This window comes from Aspergillus fischeri, genomic scaffold, assembly GCF_000149645.3.
Source record: "Aspergillus fischeri NRRL 181 1099437636247 genomic scaffold, whole genome shotgun sequence".
Classification (NCBI taxonomy): domain Eukaryota; kingdom Fungi; phylum Ascomycota; class Eurotiomycetes; order Eurotiales; family Aspergillaceae; genus Aspergillus; species Aspergillus fischeri.
This window is the reverse complement of record NW_001509772.1, coordinates 64,340-82,115: the sequence shown is the minus strand read 5'-3', so window position 1 is coordinate 82,115 and position 17,776 is coordinate 64,340. Positions and strand designations below refer to the sequence as shown.

General features: G+C 50.9%; 7 protein-coding genes across 7 annotated transcripts, besides 1 other annotated feature; 1 reads left to right on the top strand and 6 right to left on the bottom strand.

Annotated features, from left to right (window-relative positions):
- Positions 1–1,177: 1,177 nt before the first annotated feature.
- On the top strand, positions 1,178–3,828 carry NFIA_032540 (uncharacterized protein; the record flags this gene model as incomplete). Its single annotated transcript, XM_001265586.1, has 2 exons — positions 1,178–2,048; positions 2,096–3,828. 2 exons carry the CDS (start codon positions 1,178–1,180, stop codon positions 3,826–3,828), a joined length of 2,604 nt encoding a protein of 867 aa, XP_001265587.1.
- A 540-nt stretch (positions 3,829–4,368) lies between these two features.
- On the bottom strand, positions 4,369–5,323 carry NFIA_032530 (uncharacterized protein; the record flags this gene model as incomplete). The annotated part of the gene is made up of 3 exons (XM_001265585.1): positions 4,369–5,040; positions 5,101–5,193; positions 5,258–5,323. 3 exons carry the CDS (start codon positions 5,321–5,323, stop codon positions 4,369–4,371), a joined length of 831 nt encoding a protein of 276 aa, XP_001265586.1.
- Positions 5,324–6,454: 1,131 nt separating this feature from the next.
- Positions 6,455–8,302, bottom strand: NFIA_032520 (homeobox domain-containing protein; the record flags this gene model as incomplete). The annotated part of the gene is made up of 2 exons (XM_001265584.1): positions 6,455–7,639; positions 7,688–8,302. 2 exons carry the CDS (start codon positions 8,300–8,302, stop codon positions 6,455–6,457), a joined length of 1,800 nt encoding a protein of 599 aa, XP_001265585.1.
- A 1,079-nt stretch (positions 8,303–9,381) lies between these two features.
- On the bottom strand, positions 9,382–11,643 carry NFIA_032510 (putative diaminopropionate ammonia-lyase; the record flags this gene model as incomplete). Its single annotated transcript, XM_001265583.1, has 1 exon — positions 9,382–11,643. The coding sequence occupies one exon, from the start codon at positions 11,641–11,643 to the stop codon at positions 9,382–9,384; it is 2,262 nt and encodes a 753-aa protein (XP_001265584.1).
- A 435-nt stretch (positions 11,644–12,078) lies between these two features.
- NFIA_032500 (M20 family metallo-hydrolase) lies at positions 12,079–13,363 on the bottom strand (the record flags this gene model as incomplete). The annotated part of the gene is made up of 3 exons (XM_001265582.1): positions 12,079–12,148; positions 12,197–13,015; positions 13,065–13,363. The coding sequence occupies 3 exons, from the start codon at positions 13,361–13,363 to the stop codon at positions 12,079–12,081; spliced, it is 1,188 nt and encodes a 395-aa protein (XP_001265583.1).
- A 622-nt stretch (positions 13,364–13,985) lies between these two features.
- On the bottom strand, positions 13,986–15,119 carry NFIA_032490 (sterol desaturase family protein; the record flags this gene model as incomplete). The annotated part of the gene is made up of 3 exons (XM_001265581.1): positions 13,986–14,263; positions 14,327–14,832; positions 14,896–15,119. The coding sequence occupies 3 exons, from the start codon at positions 15,117–15,119 to the stop codon at positions 13,986–13,988; spliced, it is 1,008 nt and encodes a 335-aa protein (XP_001265582.1).
- Positions 15,120–15,506: 387 nt separating this feature from the next.
- Positions 15,507–17,249, bottom strand: NFIA_032480 (putative amino acid transporter; the record flags this gene model as incomplete). Its single annotated transcript, XM_001265580.1, has 1 exon — positions 15,507–17,249. The coding sequence occupies one exon, from the start codon at positions 17,247–17,249 to the stop codon at positions 15,507–15,509; it is 1,743 nt and encodes a 580-aa protein (XP_001265581.1).
- A 420-nt stretch (positions 17,250–17,669) lies between these two features.
- Positions 17,670–17,776: part of a mobile genetic element that runs on past the window's edge.

The following is a 17,776-nucleotide window of genomic DNA, read 5'->3' as shown; positions in this document are numbered from 1 at the left end:
CTCCAGTAGTGGATGCTAAATTCTAGAGCCTTCTTTGAAAGACATCAAGAGTGTCCGGAAATTGGGAACACGTGTGGATGCAAGGGATATACGACCAGCGATGGTTATTGCGAGACAAACATTACAACATCAGAATAATTAGAGTAACTTCTCTTGGAAATCATTTTTATCTCAACTACGGAGTAGAAGCTGTCATTCCTATGAGTGACGTCTCCTTTCCAATAGCCTTCAAGATAAGCAGCCACAGCTTAAGTACGGAACAGGCTGGGAGAGCAAGGGGGCAGGACGGAACAGGATATATATAATACGTGGAGATGCATTGAAAGCATATTTAAGTTTGGATAAATAGCGGTTCAGGAACTATAATCGAACTACTCCGTACAACAACTCTGTTACTGTTTTAGCTGTATATCCTAGTAGGTCCTGCCCTTTGTATCGTCCATTCAGTGGGAGAGTTGAAGTTGTTGGGGACGAAAACAGCCTTACAGTCAACAAATAAACTAGGACAAAGAAAATGAGGAGAAGTCTACGAGATTAATAATACACTAACCTAGAGCCTAGCACGAGCCGAGCAGGTTAGTATCCTTGCAATGGGCTGATCATTTCCTGTTTCTGTACGATGCGCAAGGCTGAGCCTGTTACCCTGACTCTTGACTCAAGCCTTGAAGTTGATCACCCGTTATGGGTCGTACAACCTATTCTGAGAATGATACGGGAGTACTATGGCGAACGACAGCTGACTCTAGTACAATAGAAGGCTATTTACATGGTTGAAATAGAAATTAAAGCAGAGAACCCATTGCTGGAGATGTCAAAGGGCGGAGAAGATCGTTATCTACGGAGGAATCCGAGACTCAGAATAACCATGAACGGGTCTCAGAAGGTCCAACAGCGCCCAGACCGCGTGGCTTGGGTCCAAAGCACTTCCATTGGTCGCAGATTTCAGCTCGACTGCTTATCCCTGTTGATTGTGACAGTTCAACCATGAAGGTACTTAATCGTACACTTCCGCTGGCGGTGGCACAGACTGTTTTCTGTGCTACACCGAGGAGGCATTCAGAAGCATAATATAGGAGTTCCCTGACATTTCTGACATTCTTGCATTATGAAATCAACTACAGTCGCTTCCATTTATCACACTCCCTACTGTCGCTTCAGATAATTCAGTACCGCCGTCATGGCGTCCGAATCGCAGCAGTCGAAGCAATATCTTCTGCCTCCCGTGTCCGAGTTGCTTCGTCGAGGCGACACCACTAATAATAATGATCATAACGATAATGAAGACGACTCATTCCTACCCAAATTGTGGAATCCCTTTGACCGCAGTCCTTCACCCGACCGCGACTATATCCGCTATCAGCCCGCCTCTTCTACAAACGACGACCCCGCTTCACCCCCGACACAACGCGATACCACCTTTGGCTTAGGAATCACCAATACCTTCCCTCAATCTCCCTACAAGAGCCCGAGCCCTGATGATGCCGACGACGGCGACCTCGCGACCAAATCGCCGTATCCCGAACCCTCGGAACCCTCGCCATTACAGTACCAGACGTCGCAGACTACCTTATTGCCGCATTCGCCGGAATATATAAAATGTCCAACACACCAGGGCATAGTCCAGAAGCGATTGTCATGGGTTCCCATCACAATCTTGGTTCTGGCGATCTACTCCACCATCTTCTCCGGCATCTACCTGGTGCTCGCGCTGGTCAAGCCGCGCTATGGCAAAAAGATCGGTGAAGACGGTGGCCTGGCGCCTTCCACAGCCAGCCTACTTAGTGCACTTTTCGCGAAGACCATTGAGCTGTCATACGTGACTGTCTGCGTCGCGTTTCTGGGGCAAGTCTTGAGTCGCCGGGCGATCACCAAGGGGTCGCGGGGGATTACTATCTCCGACATGAGCATGCGTACCTGGATCATGCAGCCAGGCTCTCTCATTGTGCACTGGGAGACGGTGCGGTACTCAGCGCTCACGGTGTTGGGTCTGATCACGTTGACCGCGACGTTGGTAGCGATGCTTTATACCACGGCAGCAGAGGCGCTAGGTTGGTTTGCTCTGATCAAAGATAGATGTGCATACTAATGGTAATAGTTGCGCCCAAACTGCGGATGGGCCCCGTCGAACCCCGGATCTTGGTCGGAAACGTGTCCACCGAATTCGCCAACCCGGATTACCTCAAAACCCATTGCTCGACCCCCGTCACTCTGACCACGGACCCGGAAGCGGCAGGCATTACCTGTTTGGACCTGGAACTGGTCGGACACGCGTACCACAACTACCAGGCATACATCTCTGCGTGGAGCGACCTGGTTAAGAATAAGAACTGGACATCGTCAGACCTCGCAGCGCGGCCGCCCCCGACCGGCTCGCTATACGATAACACCACCGTGACAGGAAGCTGGATTGACATTGGCAATATGACCCAATTGTCGTTCAAGTACGGTCGAATGGTCAACAACGTCACCGCCGCAATGCCTCATGCAGGAGTTATCGCCGCCGCGACCGACCCGCGGAATGGCATCCGCCAGCCGGCCGATGTGACCGGCGAAGGCAACTTCGAGATCGAGGCCTCGGTGCCCTCTCCGGCCATCAACGTCCTCTGTGTCGGGATGACGGAAGAGGAGCTCACCCCCTTAGTATACGAGAGGTGGCCTGGCGGGCACAACTTCAACCCACTGACCTGGGATTACGAGGGACACACAAACGTCTCCGTCGACTGGTTCAATCGAACGGTCGTCGATGACCTCTTCGGGTGGGACCCCAAGGCCAACGCTGACATCAAGCAGACGCCTCCTGTGTTTGGCAAGTTGCCCATAGCCAACAATACCATCACCAATAGCACTGGCTTTTGGCCCACAAACGCCATTTACATTCTAGGAGCAGCACCAAATGAAACCATGACACCGCCTTATGTACTATGCGCACTCAAGGCGAAACTGTCCCCGATGTGTTCGACCAAGTATTCAGCGGCTGCCAGTGGAGCGTCCTTTTCAACCAAGTGCGAGAATCCTGCGAATCCCTTGCAGTATAATCATCGCGATAAATCTGCCCGTGACGGAGTGTGGGATGCCAACTGGAAAAACGTGGCTGGCGAGTGGGCCAAATCATTGAGTTTGAATTCGGGTATCACAGACGGCCGTTCCAGCAATGCTCGCCTCCTGATGCAGTTCCTTCCGGCCCTCGATAATCGAACAAAGACCTATTCGCTTGACCCCAAGTTACCATCGGTTGGAGAGGCGCTTGCGGTTCTGGCAGGCAGCACCCTGCTCCTTGGGTCGAGGAACGCCCCTTTTGTGCCATTCTTTAACTACACCAAGACCGATATCGTGTCCTCTGCACTCGCCGAGCCCGTTACGCAGTATTTCGAGGCCACAGTTCGCGCCGTGGGATATGCTTCCGGGGGCACGGAGCAATGGCAGAACGTGTTCTATCTGATCCTGGTTTTTGCCTTTTTGACCAGCGCCATCATTCTCGCATTCATGCTGTTCGAGGTACGTGGACGACAAATCACCGACTTTACCGAACCTCAGAATCTGTTCGCATTGGCGATGAACAGCCCGGCCACTGCACAGCTGCAAGGGGCGTGTGGTGCAGGACCGCATGGTCGCCAGCTCAACGAGCGGTTCTATGTGGCCATGGAGGAGGAGGATGAGCATTATTACATCCGGACCAAGGCCGAACAGCATGTGCGTCCGCCGTCGATGGGAGCCAATCGCTCTATGGCCTCGATGGAAGTCGACGATATGCCGAAGGCTGTCAGTCCCGCCATGGATGAGTACCGGCGGCTTTCCAATAGGAGCAGTCTTTTGTCGAGATTTTATTAGGAATGCATGCTATGACCCGGCAAATGATTTGTGGTCACGAATGTAATGTTAATGTCATGAGATCTCCATGTGGTTTGAAGTTAATTTCGGGAAATACCATACTGTACAGTAGCTATGATGCCACAGATACTGTCTTTATTAGTAGTTCAACATTTCGCTGAGTTCTCAGACTGAATCCTTGTCCTTCCTGTACAAGGGGATAAAGTTCGCGTCATCCACACCGCTTGGCGTATGCATGGATACCACCTTTCAAGAATCTCAGACTGAGGTATGTTGTAGCAGGATAATTGAAGGCTTGGGGGGATCAGATCTTAGCTCTGGGACTGCCGACACTGTACCTACTGTGCTATACATGTGATGTAATTGTAACATTTAAGTATGCTCCTTCAATTCCACACAGACAGACTGTATGGTAATGAAAACGACTCCTTAAAGCAACCTCGGGGACCGCACAAACAGGTTTCTGGATACATAGAGCGCACGGAGATGTCAATTGAGGCAGTATACAGAGACTTAGATTCTTACAGGAAACTAGCCCCTCTAGCGCTCAATCATAGCCCCGCGGGTGCCGTCGTAGTTGGCCAACTCCGCCAAACTCGTAGCGTTGAGGAGCGCTCCTGCTAACTCCTCCAAGTCGGAGGTAAAAGGGTCCAGTCGGTTATCCCAGGCGATACTCCCATGCTCATTGAGCCAGAGGATTTTAATCAATCCAGACTCAATGGCCTCTCGGTCCAACAGATAAAGACCAGCCTGGAATTTCAACTGCGCTCGAATGACGTCGCGCCAATCTTCCTCGCTCTCCTCGGCGTGGCGCACCAAGTACTCATTGTTCTGCCCACTTCTGTACTGCATATTACTCCTGTCGCCATCCATGTCGATAATGCCACCAAAGTCCGTGAGGCCTGGAACGCGGACTAACACCTGACGCCATGAGTCCTCGCTACCGTTGTCGAAATTATAGCGGGTGGGGTCATCTAGGACCTTATCCTCTGGGACGGCCAGTCCAGGCACATTGGAGCTCTGTTTCATCTCTTCATATTTGCTCTTAAGATTCAGGTCATAGCATGTCCGCAGCCAGACGGTCTGCCAGCCATCACTGCTGACCACACTGACATTGCACTCGTGTACTGTCTGATGCGAGGCCAGAACGCGCGTGATCTCCTCACTGATTTTAGGTGGAGAGCACTCAGATTCGGCACGATGCTGATAGGGCTGGGAAGGGGCAGTCAGACCTTCCTGTATTTTGATCTAGTGGGGAAAGGAACGACATACCCAGCGTTCCAGCAGAGTCAGTTTCTGCCATTCCCAGACAAGTCGCTCCCACTGTTCCTGACTATCTCCCGAGGCATCGTGATCCCAACGTTCCTGTGTGCCAAGGTCAAACGAGCACAAAACGAAATGAATACAACATGTGATTCGGGGGACCAACCGAGACGAAGAGGTCGAATGGTAGACAGCCGTAATCGGCTCGGTTTTCCAGGATTTCCTCGGACATTCGGGACCAAGACAACAAAGTGGAATGCAAGGAGGGATTAAAAGGAGAGAAGAGATGGAGGGGTACGCAATATCAGTTATGGCCTGACACCGCCAAGGTTTACTGCATCTGTTCATATAGTGGGCCACTACGGGATTTCAATCCGTTAAATCATTTCACCTTCCTACCCTTCAGCAGCCGTTACAGAAGAGCTCAAGGTCTTTAACCAGGCAACAAAGCAAGTGGAGCAGAAGATTGACCTTCAAGGGTTGAGCATTACAGAAGATGCAGCATTCAATTCTTATAACAATCAGCACGACATATGCCTTGATGGAACTCAGGCTAAGCTCCTCCACAATATTGAAGAGTGGGCAACATCACCAGCCAGCAAGTGCATATTCTAGCTGAATGAAAAGGCAGGTACTGGCAAGTTAACAATATCTCAAACCATTGCAAGCCAGCTTCAATGGCGAGGGTTACTCAGAGCAAGTTTCTTCTTCATAAGCAACAAGAAGGATGATCGAAGCGATGCTAAGCAGCCTTTTCCAACTCTTATAGGACAGCTAATGTTTGTTATTCCACAACTTAGACCCAAGATCCAGAAAGTGATACAGAGTAATCCTTTCATTTCAGAAAAGACGCTTGGGGGCAATCTAACAAACTAATAACTAATTTTCAAGCCGCTCCTTAATGTGGATCTGAAACAAACTGTGACCATTGTGATCATCATTAATGCATTGGGTGAGTGTGAATCCAGTATATACAATGACACTCAGGCTATCCTACGGCTTTTGTTACAAGTGCAATTATCAAAAGGTATTCAGTTACAGTTTCCTCTGACTAGCAGACCTGAATCACCAATCCAATGGGTCTTCGATGATAGCCCTTAGCAAGGCCTGGGATGCTATTCCAGCTGATTTTCTGGATAATCTACTAAATCTATCCCTGAAAGCTGCCGTGCAGTTATTGAGACAGGTCATACTAAGTTTCAATATCATTGTGCGTGGATATAAGCGCGTGGATATAGGCCAGAAATCCATCTTTATCAGTGTAATCCATAGGGATACGAGATCCACCCAAGAAACGGATAAACTGGACAATAATATGCCCTTGGATGATAAAGAACAGGAGATTGAGACCGCTCGAGGGAAGTTAGCCAGCAGACAGAGCGAAATCTGTTGTAGCTTCCATGGTCCGTTCAGATGGCAAAATAGCGTTCTGCAAGGCACCCAACAAATCCGGGTCCAAGCCCCAATCACCAACCCACTGATGCATGCGGCAACCTTGCTTGAAATGATCGGCGAGATGATCCCCTCGTGCTGTCCAGGTGGGCAATGACGCGTTGCAGAATCCACAGCGACTGCGGACGTCGCTCCTGGCACTACGCCACTGATCCAGATTCTCAATCGGCAGTTTGGTACATCCATGAAACTTGCGCAAGTGCTGCCAAAGATAGTCCTTCCGACTGAAAGAACGATCTGCAATGGGCTTCTGCGCGCATACTTCGAACTCGTGGTCATTCCAGTGATCTATAGACGGCGCGCTACGATCGCAGAATCGACATTCCGATGGTAAGTTGCCGGGCCGGAGGTCGTTGACATCTGGAGTGCAGATCCATGCGTCGAGTTGGAGGTGAACACTCTTCTCATGTCGGAGCCAATCATGCTTCTTCTTAAAAGACTGCGTGCAGAAAGTACATTGGTATTGCCCTTCATTCATTGGGCCTCTAGGCCTAGTTCTTCTCCGCCGGGCCCGCGGACGTGGGTGATGAAGCGGGAACGGTAGTGAGCTGTCTCCGGAGTGGTGGCTCCATGCGGAGGAGACGCTTGTCGAGCTCTCTGATTGCCTACTTCCCATGCTAGGGATGGAAGAACCGAGATGCGACGATGTCTCGTCGAGATTCAGGAACGAATCGAACATGGCGTCTTCGTGTTCCGAAGGAGGTACTACCTCTGAAGAGGATATTGCATTCATGATGACTGACTCCGGTACTGCTTCCTCCTCCGGGGGTGAATTCTGCCATCTCTCCATCGGCGTCATGAGGGTTAGCCGGCTCGCTGGCATCGGAGATCCAGACCTGCAGATTTGAGCCGCTGGAGTTTCAAATCTCTCCTTCTGGCGGCGGCGTGCATTGGCAAACCATGTTGACATGCGCTTTCGTGAAAATCCAGTCTCACGGACCAAGCGCGCTTTCTCATCTTCGGAGGGATACGGGAAATCATGGTGGTCGCGGAACCATTCCTTCAATATCCGGACGCCTCTTCTGACGAACTGCTTGGACTCCTTCTGCTTGTCTACACAGTTGACGTTTGGTGCCGATGCCTCTGCTTGGTTTCCCTACATGTACGTTAGAAATGCCCGATCAGAGTATTTGTCACCGCGTACCTCGTCTTCCTCGAGTTCGGTGACACCATGCAGGTGGCCCATCACGGGAGAAAGCGTCTCGAACCGAGATGGTTGGCGTTTTTCTCCACGGGCCAGGCTGCACTCCCGAAATAGAGCAACACAACTGGAACAAGCGGTTACTGGATTCGGATTCGCTGGTGTGGTACGGAGGATGAGGCACTGCAGCCGGTGCTTCCGGCAGTAGGTGCAGGGCTGTGGAGGGCAGTAGGCTCCATCTAGCCACTGAGTGACGTTTGACATGCTTTGCGAGACAACCACAGGCGTCTGAGTTTGCATTTCCGACCGTATTTCCTCACTCGTTGTTGGACCGGCAGCTTGCAATACTCCAGGGTTCTGCCTCGTAGCGGACGGAAACAGTTCCGGCGTCTCTGGACCGTTGGCGTCGAACCAGCTTAGCCACTCATCATTTGCAGACTCTGATGACAGATAGTACATGTCATTCAGCTGGTTCATATCAAGCGTTGAGTCATGTTGAAGGTTGTTGCTGAATAAAGTGGTATCAACCGTGTCATCGGCATTAAACCATGTGCCATTCTCCGCTGGATTAGGAACGGGATGTGAGGATAAGGAATTCATATAATCTGGATGATCCATCATGCTTATGCCTATTGAGAGTGACTGTAATCAGGTCATATTCATTATGCGCAGATGAAGACCGATATTATTGACGAGCACTCATTCCCCTCTCCTGATATTGAAAAGTCATGTGATTCCCAGAACCGTTCAGCCGAGCTCAAAGCGGTTAGGCCGTCTGACATATCACGTGTTACCGTACAGAGTCAATTGCCATGGATATTGCTAGCATCAATTGCAAGTAGAGTGCCCAAGTCTATACTTACTGTTTGCCGTCATTCATTATGTCAAACACGCCGTACATCCATATGGATCTTTTGACCTATCCAAACGCTGCACTTGAACGACGTTCAGTATTGCCTGGCTCATCTTCGTTCTTTCGAGGGTGCTCGTCTACAATATCCTCCTGCCAGATGGGAATCAGGCTCCCCAAATGCCTCGACCCTGTTTACTCTACCGTTTACAGCAAGCTCCTGAAGCATTTACTGGATCTGGCATTGTTTACGGCCTTGTGATGTGCCTGGAGAATGGTTTCCACCAAGGCGCCCTGAATATCAGGAGCCTCTGGCTAAGATGAGCAAGGCCATACGCGTCTTGCGTACGTCTGATTATGCTATAAGGCCTGGAGTAGATGCCAGAAGCTCGTCCAACCTTGTCCTTCCGGCTGAACAGCGCAGTTCGCTGCTTAGGAGGTGTGTCCCTCAGCTGCCGTAAGTGTCCAGATACCATAAAGTAACTGGCAAGGTGATATTCCTCTATTTACAATAGAACCAAACCGCGGGATGCATTAGTAACTACTGTAGGTAATAGCATACACCCGTCTCCTACTATCTGACTCCCATTACTTCCACAATATCAATCTGAACCCGTCAGTGATGGACTACCGCAGGGTCTCAGCTATATATGTATTTCCATGTCCAATACCAAGGATGTTTTTAGGGACCTCAGGTACTTGTGTATGCATCTGGAGAGTCTATGGAATGATAGTCCAGATCAGAAGAGTTCTAGTCACTTTGGTGTTGAAAGAAGCATCATCTTGTCTTCCAATAGTCCGTCTATTGTACAGTTTCTACGTCTCTATAATCCATGAAACATCAATTTCAAGCACAGAATTCTTGCATCAATTTTTCGAAAACTCTGCTCATCCCTTGGAGACTGTCGACCTCCACCCATTCCTCCTTGCTGTGTAGTCCGGCTCCTGATGGACCATATACTATTGCAGGGACTCCCACTTCACTCAATAGAGCCGCGTCGCACCAGAAGGGTACACTGACCACTCCAGGACAGTTTCCCAGGACCTCAGTGACACATGCTGCAGCCTTTTGGGCTAGAGGGTGGTCCGCTGAGAGCTTCTGTGTCGGACGCGAAACAGTGAGGCGAGGGGGAGCATATCGAAAGCGAGGTTTCTCTTTTGCAATGTCGCTTAACAAAGCATTCATGTCCTCAAGAATAGACTCGTTGGATTGGGCAGGAATCGTCCGGAACTCGATGGTGATGGTGCAACGTTCCGGATACGAGGAAGGTTCCTGACCTCCCTTGATCAGTCCACAATGTAGAGAGGCCTGTCCCAGGGCATCGTCGATGGGCAGTCGCTTCTGATACTGCTCCAGAGATTGCAAGAACCAACCTGCTTGAAGGATCGCGTCCACTCCCGCTTGAGGATCTGAGCCGTGCGCGGCAACACCTAGAATGTCCACTTCCACCCATACGAACCCTTTATGTGCAATTGCAATCGCCCCCATGGTAGGCTCAGGAACCACGGCAGCATCTGCACGCCATCCTGCGGCAATAATATCGCGTGTTCCCTGGGAAGCATCTTCCTCATCGGATACAGCGGCCACAATGACATCTCCCCGAAGGGTGCGACCACTGGCTTTAATCGCTGCGAGAGCTGCCAAAGCAGCAGCCAGTCCACCCTTCATGTCCAGACTACCCCGTCCGAAAATCACTTGCTTGCCTTCCTTCTCGCCCAAATGGCCAGACAACGGGTCGCATTCGTAGCTACTCAAACTGACAGTGTCAATATGGCCGTTGAACATCAACGATTGACCACCGCCACTCCCACGCAATACGCCGACGATGGATGGCCGACCGGCAACCGGTTCGACGCGATGATACTCTATCCCACGATGAGCGAACCACGCAGCGAGATAGTCGGCGATCTCGGTCTCTCCCACACCGTCAGCTACAGAGAGTGTAGGGTTGGATGAGTTGATTCGTGTTAGGACTTGCGTCAAACCCACAACGTCCTCGACGGCCACATCGCGGGGAAGGGGATATGGACGGGCACCTTCGGTGCAGAGGAGTACCACCACGGCGTCCCTATGCAGTAGTGATGCAGCCTGGGCTGATGCTCTCAACCGCCGGATTGCAGCCAAAGATGCTCCGCCACAAGGACCTGCGCGTACGTTATTAGATGCCAAATACTGCACCGCGCAGTGACTCTCATACGATGAAACTGTGACTGCAGCATCTACTACTCGCTGCAGATCGGGCCACGCGGTGGCTGATACCGTGCCACAATTCATTCCATTCATGATCGTTTCTGAAGACTTGACTGTGACCATCGTGCCCGCCTGCAGGCTATTGATCAGACAGGGTCCGCTGTCTGGCTCAACAGCCACGACAGCAATCGGGGGCGTACGAGACTTGCAATGTCTGACTACGGCATGCCCCAGGCTTCCAACTCCCACAGGGATAACAGTCAGAGTGCTTTGCAGACCAAGCTGGCTTAGCTGTTCATCGATCTCCGTCATCATTGTCGAGTAACCCTCCACAATCCATGCCGGGACCTCCTCGTATCCATCGAATGCGGTGTCTTGGACCAGTAGTCCACCATCGTTCTGTGATGCGATCCATGCCTCTTGGACTGCCTGATCGTAGTCGCCGTTGCTGATGACTACCTCAGCGCCTTCGGATGCAATCCGGTTACGCGTCCCCTCATCCATTGATGCGGGGACGAAGATTCGCGCCGATACTCCGAACTGTCTTGCCATAAAGGCGACTGCTCGTCCGTGGTTTCCTTCGGTAGCTGCAAAGAGAGTGACGGGGCTTTCCGTGAGCCGCTGCTTCACATCTTCAAGAGCGACAGTCGGTGATAACCCCAGATGAGACACCACAGAGCGATAGCATCCCCATGATGCGCCCAAAACCTTAAAGGAAGGTAGTCCGAAGCGGTTACTCTCGTCCTTGACGAAAATCGCCTTGACCCCTAACTCGGCTGCAATTTCAGGGAGTGAGACCAATGGTGCTGGACGGTAACCAGGGAGAGAGTGATGGAAATGACTGAGGCCGTGGATGGTCGAGAAATCGCAGCGCTCGTCCGCCGCCGAAGGATTCAAGTATATTGGGCGACGCGACATCTTGCCAGGGGAAACGACTATTGCAATAATTAAGCAGGATATGCATGGACCTATGATTAGTGCTGTGTACATATATATGTAGTAATATTTTGAGCTGTCCTCTCGGTGGGTCTCTGTGCCTTCCGACTCCAAGAAGCGCCTTCTACGAACATTCTTGAGAGTGGGGAATATTGGCACAGAAGGAAGAAAAAGCTAAACTGAGATAAAAAGGGCGGATGAACTGTTCTGTGACACACTCACTATTGCCGACGTTTCTCAATGGTTCCGATATGTCCCTTCTAGTTGTGTTGTATAAGAATCACTAGGTCTATAATAGGTGACGTACCCTTACACCATTCCGTACAGTCCTTCACCAGAGTCTACATTTGTGAGTTTACTAGAATATAAACGTCTACTCCTCTGCTAAATATATCCAATACACTCACTTTCATCATCTCAGATGTTTTGCGCCTTAGTACGGTCGTAGTGAACCACAGCCTCGAGCAGGGTTTGAGCACCCAATGCACTATGAGAGTTAGCATCCAATTATGACAGAATACGGGCAGTCACTTACCAGTGCTCGGGACTACAGTACTCCGTTGGATGGTGACTGACGCCGTCGCGGCAGGGCACAAATATCATGGCGGTCGGACAGTGATGGCTGGTATACACGCTATCGTGGCCAGCGCCGCTGGATATGTTCATCCGCTGATCGGGACCAACGAGATGGTTGGCCGCTGCCTGGATGGACTCGAGGCACTCTTGATCAAACTTCACAGCCGGGGAATCAGTGTCCAACGTCCAGTCGAAGGTGACTCCTTTTCCGTCCTGAGCGGCAATGGCTGAGAAGGCCTGCAGACATTCTTCTTGCACTGCATGTACCACACTATCCTGCGGGTGTCGGATATCAAGCGTGAAGGAAACCTCGGATGCAACCGTATTAGTCGATGCGTTAGGAGGTATCCTGAAAATCCCAGTCGAAGCAAGAGCATTGTGCTTTTGAGCGATGTCATTTGACGCTGCAATCATTCGCGAGGCTGCAAGTAGGGGATCCTGACGGGCACTCAAGGGCGTCGTGCCTGTGTGTGCATCGCGTCCCTTGACTGTAAAAGTAAACCACCTGTATCCTTGTGCGCCCTGGACGACGCCAATGGAACGTCCGGTCTCTTGTAAAATGGGGCCCTGTTCGATATGCAGCTCAAAATGCGCTGCGAGGGGATAAGCAGTGTGTGAGCACTCGATTTGGCCTAGAAATCCGTGTCTCTCGAGCTCGGACTTTAGTGTGACACTTGAATCATGTATATCACGAAGATCCCAGGCCTTCTCGATCGGAATGGCTCCAGCCCAAACCCCAGAGGAGCACATTGACCTGGGGAATCGAGCTCCTTCTTCACTGCAGTCAGTTAGAAGAAGTACGAGAGGACTAGGGAGCAGGGTCGCACTTTGTCCAATTGACAATTCCTACATCGTAGTTGGTCTGGAATCCGTTCTCCTTCATTGTTCGTAGCACTTCCAGCGCTGCCATCACCCCCAGAATCCCATCGTACCGACCACCCCGTGGTTGGGTATCAAGATGGCTTCCCATGGCGATCATGGGGGAAGATGTCTGCAACTTGCCTTTCTGGCGTGCAAACATGTTCCCCATCTGATCAATGGACAGTGAACATCCGAGTTTTTCGACTTCTGCGGCGAACCATCGCCGCACACGGGCATCGTTATCATCCAGCGTGAGACGAGCCATCCCAGTGTCCGTCGGGTTCCTGTTTGTGATGAGCTCTACTCTTCAACCGGAAACTGACAGTTCACGTACTCGCCATGACGATGAGCAGCTCCCCACTGACATGTCTCATGTAGCGTTTCCCATAACCTGTTGGCGTTGATCTTGAGGCCTGATCCCTGACATGCCGTGGACAGCCCCCGCGATGTGCGTCTTAATAAATGGTAGTTAGAGCGACTGAAAGACTGCATGTCGGTTATTTTGCGACTGCTAAACAAGAAAGAGTTGATTCGTGGCCGGTCAGTTGATCAGTTTAGCCGTCGCTTTTATTTTGCCCTACGCCTTCTGTGGACAGCTGTGGTGGAATGATTCCGGAACAACCCAAAGATCCACTTTTCCGGAAAGCTTTTGAAAAGCGATTTTCCTGAATTAAATGGGAGTTTTGTCCTTTTCTTTTTCTCTGGATGGCATGTATGTAGATAGAAGGCGCTGGTGGAGATATATTCAAGGGACGTCAAATTGTGGACACCGATAAAAGCGCCTTCCACCAACATCATTACATTAGAACATGGTCTGGCGGATCTCACGGACAACACCAGGCACTCAACCTTGATACATAACACTCTCTACACAACAGCAGACCACCTCAAGAAGTTTTCTTGGTGTCTTGCACATAACACCGATCGTCAGATCCTTCAACCTCCTTTACCAATCTCTCCATCTCCTCAACTTGCCGCTGGATCTCGGTCTGCTGGAGCCGTTGTTGCCTGTTGAACAGCTCCCGATTTGGCCTGCGATAGCTTCCTCCAATACGGTCCCAAAGCGTGGTGAACTGCCCGTAGTTGTAGTTGAAATAGTAGTGGTGAATCGTGTGGCAGGCCGATCCATTAATCACGGGTGAATCGAGAGCGTACTCTCCATCATCTGGGTATTCATCGCAACATAAGCATCTGACAGCTTCAGAAATTAGGAGCTCAGGAGACTCACGAATCATGACAGTCCAGATGGTCACAAAAACAAAGAGACCCAAATACGCCACCTTCTGCAGTGGAAAGAGAAACGGATAGATATGGTACGGAAGACTCTGGCACCAGCCGTCCACTGGGTGGAAAGCATAGCTCGCATAGGGGGTGGAGATGATCCACCTGTGATGCGGCTTGTGCAGGCGTTTGTAGATGGCCGGATGATGGAGTCCTCGATGGATCCAGTAGATGGCAAAATCGGTAAATGCGATAAAGAGCGGGTACTGTAGGTAGGTGTAGAGTGGGAAGGGACTTCCGGTGGCAAAGTCGTACAGCTTGCTGTATCCTCGCACTTCGGCCAGAAAGAGAGGAGCAGTCAGGGCCGCCATCACGGGCATTGCGCGCAACGCCTGCCCAATTTCAAGCCGTATCTGATGGCGAAGGAATTTGGGATGTTGCATGGCACGTTTGTCGAAGACCAGAGCGAAAGAGAGGGTGGCAGTAGTCAGGTAGAGCAGAAGACCAAAGGCCCTGAGACGATATCAATAAGCCGGCCAGCTATGACCCTGGTCTAAACACAGATTCAAGACTAACCAGATCGTGATGAAAAGACTCAGACACTGCCGGAGAATATCGTTCCGCGACAAGCTGCTCTCCACAGCGTATTGGGATGGAGTGAGGGTGACATATCGATTGATATGGCGGTTGTAATCAAGCAGCGAGTCCTGGTCCAAAAGGTCAAATGACTTGGCTGGTAGAAGAAGCGCATAGAACTTGTCGAAGAAAAAGGTATCCAAAACATCAAGCACAACGTCCATTATGCCGCTATCTGGTAATTCCTAGCAGAAAAATTTTGACACTAAATTGAGAGCGCCGGAGGAATAGTCCTTGAGATATAACAGCTGATCGTCCTTTGGCGCACTCGGTAAGTCGGGTTCCGGGGTAGGACGATACTGACTTACTGAGTCCACTGCTGTCTTCAGCAGAGACAGATCAAGGTTAAAAGAGCGCGTCCAGGTTCCTATTATTGTGCCTTGATTGTTTGGTTGAACGCATTGGATCATGTTTACTGTACGCAAAAAGCCCAGACAGGCTGGGAGGCCCATTGTCACCAATGCTTCAAGCTCCTCGTGACTGGAAGAGTATCAAGTGGAAATAGTGTATCATTTGAGATTGCAAGTCCAGCTATCTAAGCAATGCATAACTTACTTATGCCCTTCAATCCATACCGAAGCAGTAGACAACGTCGTATAAATCATAAAGACGAAACCCAGCACCACCATTGTAAGGTCGCCAAATTTAGCCAGGGGGGAGTCTGCGACCCCCTTCCAGTGCAAGTACGCCGGATAAATGTAGACCAGAGGAACACAAGCAAACGAGCCGATCAACGAGACAAACTTGTCCAAGTCAGCAGCACCGACGGCCGACATCACAGCGCAAGCCAGCACGATCAACGATCGGAAGACGTTCTTTTTCCATTTGATCCAAGGGTCTCGCTTGCCCGACACCTGACCAAACAGTTTGCCCTCCATGATCCGAACGGCGGGGAACAGCTGTACCGGGACACCGATCAAGATCGCCATCGAGTAGAGGAACTGCATAGCGTTCACAAACTTGTCTCCTTGGGGAAGATTGTTAATGACTTCGATCTTCGTGTCGGAACCAAAGGCGCCGTAGGAAAGAGCGCCGACCGCGGTGAAAAGCACTGTGATGATGATCATGACAGTATAGAGGAGTCCGTCGAATTTCTCCGGGTGTTTCATGGACGATTGGATGGGGAGGATGAGGCCGATTCCTTCGAAAGTGAAGATGCAGGAACCGATGGTCAAGGTAAACGACTTGGGATTGAACAGTTCAACTGACGATGCCAACCCACGTCGGGACGCAATGGTTGCAATATCGTAGTAATAGATGTATGCAAGGCCCATGAGGATGAAAATATCCGCGAGGAGTGCCGCCGGTCCCAGTTTGGAGATGTTTCGGATGAATGCCAGCGGCACAAGAACAGCTAATTGGAGTGCGATCAGGATGTTGGTGGACAGAACTTTTTCGCTATTTTCAGCGACTGCTGACAAGACCGCCCGAACGTTGTCCGCAGTGAAGATGATACCTGTGCAGACAAAGCCAAGCTGGGAAATCGTGATGGATCCTAGAATGAGCGATCGGAACCGAGGCCCTGCTATACGCTCACCGATATCACCATAACCGCCCCCATGCCCTTTCCGACACTCCAGCAAAAGATGGAAGCAGAGGCTTGTGACCGCCGCGACCGTGACCAGAGCGACCGATGAGAAAAGAATGCCACCGTTACGAAAGGCCTTTGGCAGGAAGATGATTCCCGTCCCGATGAACGCTTTTAGTAGGGTGAAAAATGTCTTGACCCGAGACGCGTCCCCCGGGCGAAGTGCTCGAGTTGTTCTCCGCCGGCCCAGCAGAGGCCGTCGCTCGGGCTCATGCTCGAGATCTTCCGTTGCAATCGCAGACTCATCCTCCGTCTCCGCTAAATCCTCACCGGCGAAACTACCATACAGGTCGAGAAAATCCAGGAACGAGCGAGCGACCAGTGCATCGCTGGCCCAGCCCCTTTTCTGTTGTACAAAGTGCCGACGAAAGCTGCCAGGTTCCATGGCAGCCACGCCTTCTTCTATCACATCATCGGGCGGTCGGGCGGGATAAGAAAAGCTGGCGGCCCGTCTTTCTTGCAGAGCTTGTTTGGCCTTGGCCTCGAGCCGGTAGAGATCGCGATGGATATCACCGCCCAGGAGCTTTAGCGATGACTGTTGTTCGGGAGTGTCTGAACTGGAGGATGCTTCAGCTGCAGCACGGGCCTGAAGGGGAGATTCTTCATGAAGGGAGCCGGTGAATTGGGGATGAAGATGTTGTGATAGAATCTCGGCCTCTCGCTGGTCATCTCGAACGTGGGACAACGAAGGGGGATGGTCTGCCATTGTTAGCGGAAAGAGGATGGAATACTCTGTATTGCCGTCAAAATTAAGATCAGGTGCGATTGAGAAAGAACTAGGAAATATCCCGAATTTCGAGCGACAAGACAAAGAGCCTCATTGTGCAGAATTGAGGTTGATGAAATGGAGATGCAACGTGCCAAAGTGAAGTCATTCCATTCGACACCGGGCAGCAACTTGATGGATCTGGTTATGCCTTGTTTGAGGCGGAGAGGAAAGACAGAGAGAGAGAATGGAGAAAAGATCCACAGGGATCTCGATGGTTCTGCGCCACTCTTGCTGACTCAGCTGCATAGTATAACGTAATCCACGGCCGAGTCGTCCACACGGCCGTCCCGTCCATTTTTGCGCCCATCTTCTACAATCATTCTTCAACACGTTGTTTTTTCACTATTACTACATAAAATGCCGCTCTCTCAAGAAAACCGGATGCAAATGGCTATTGCAGCTTATAAAAGCAAAAAAGTTCAATCAAAATCAAGGGCTGCAGCCATATTTGGAGTGCCTAAATC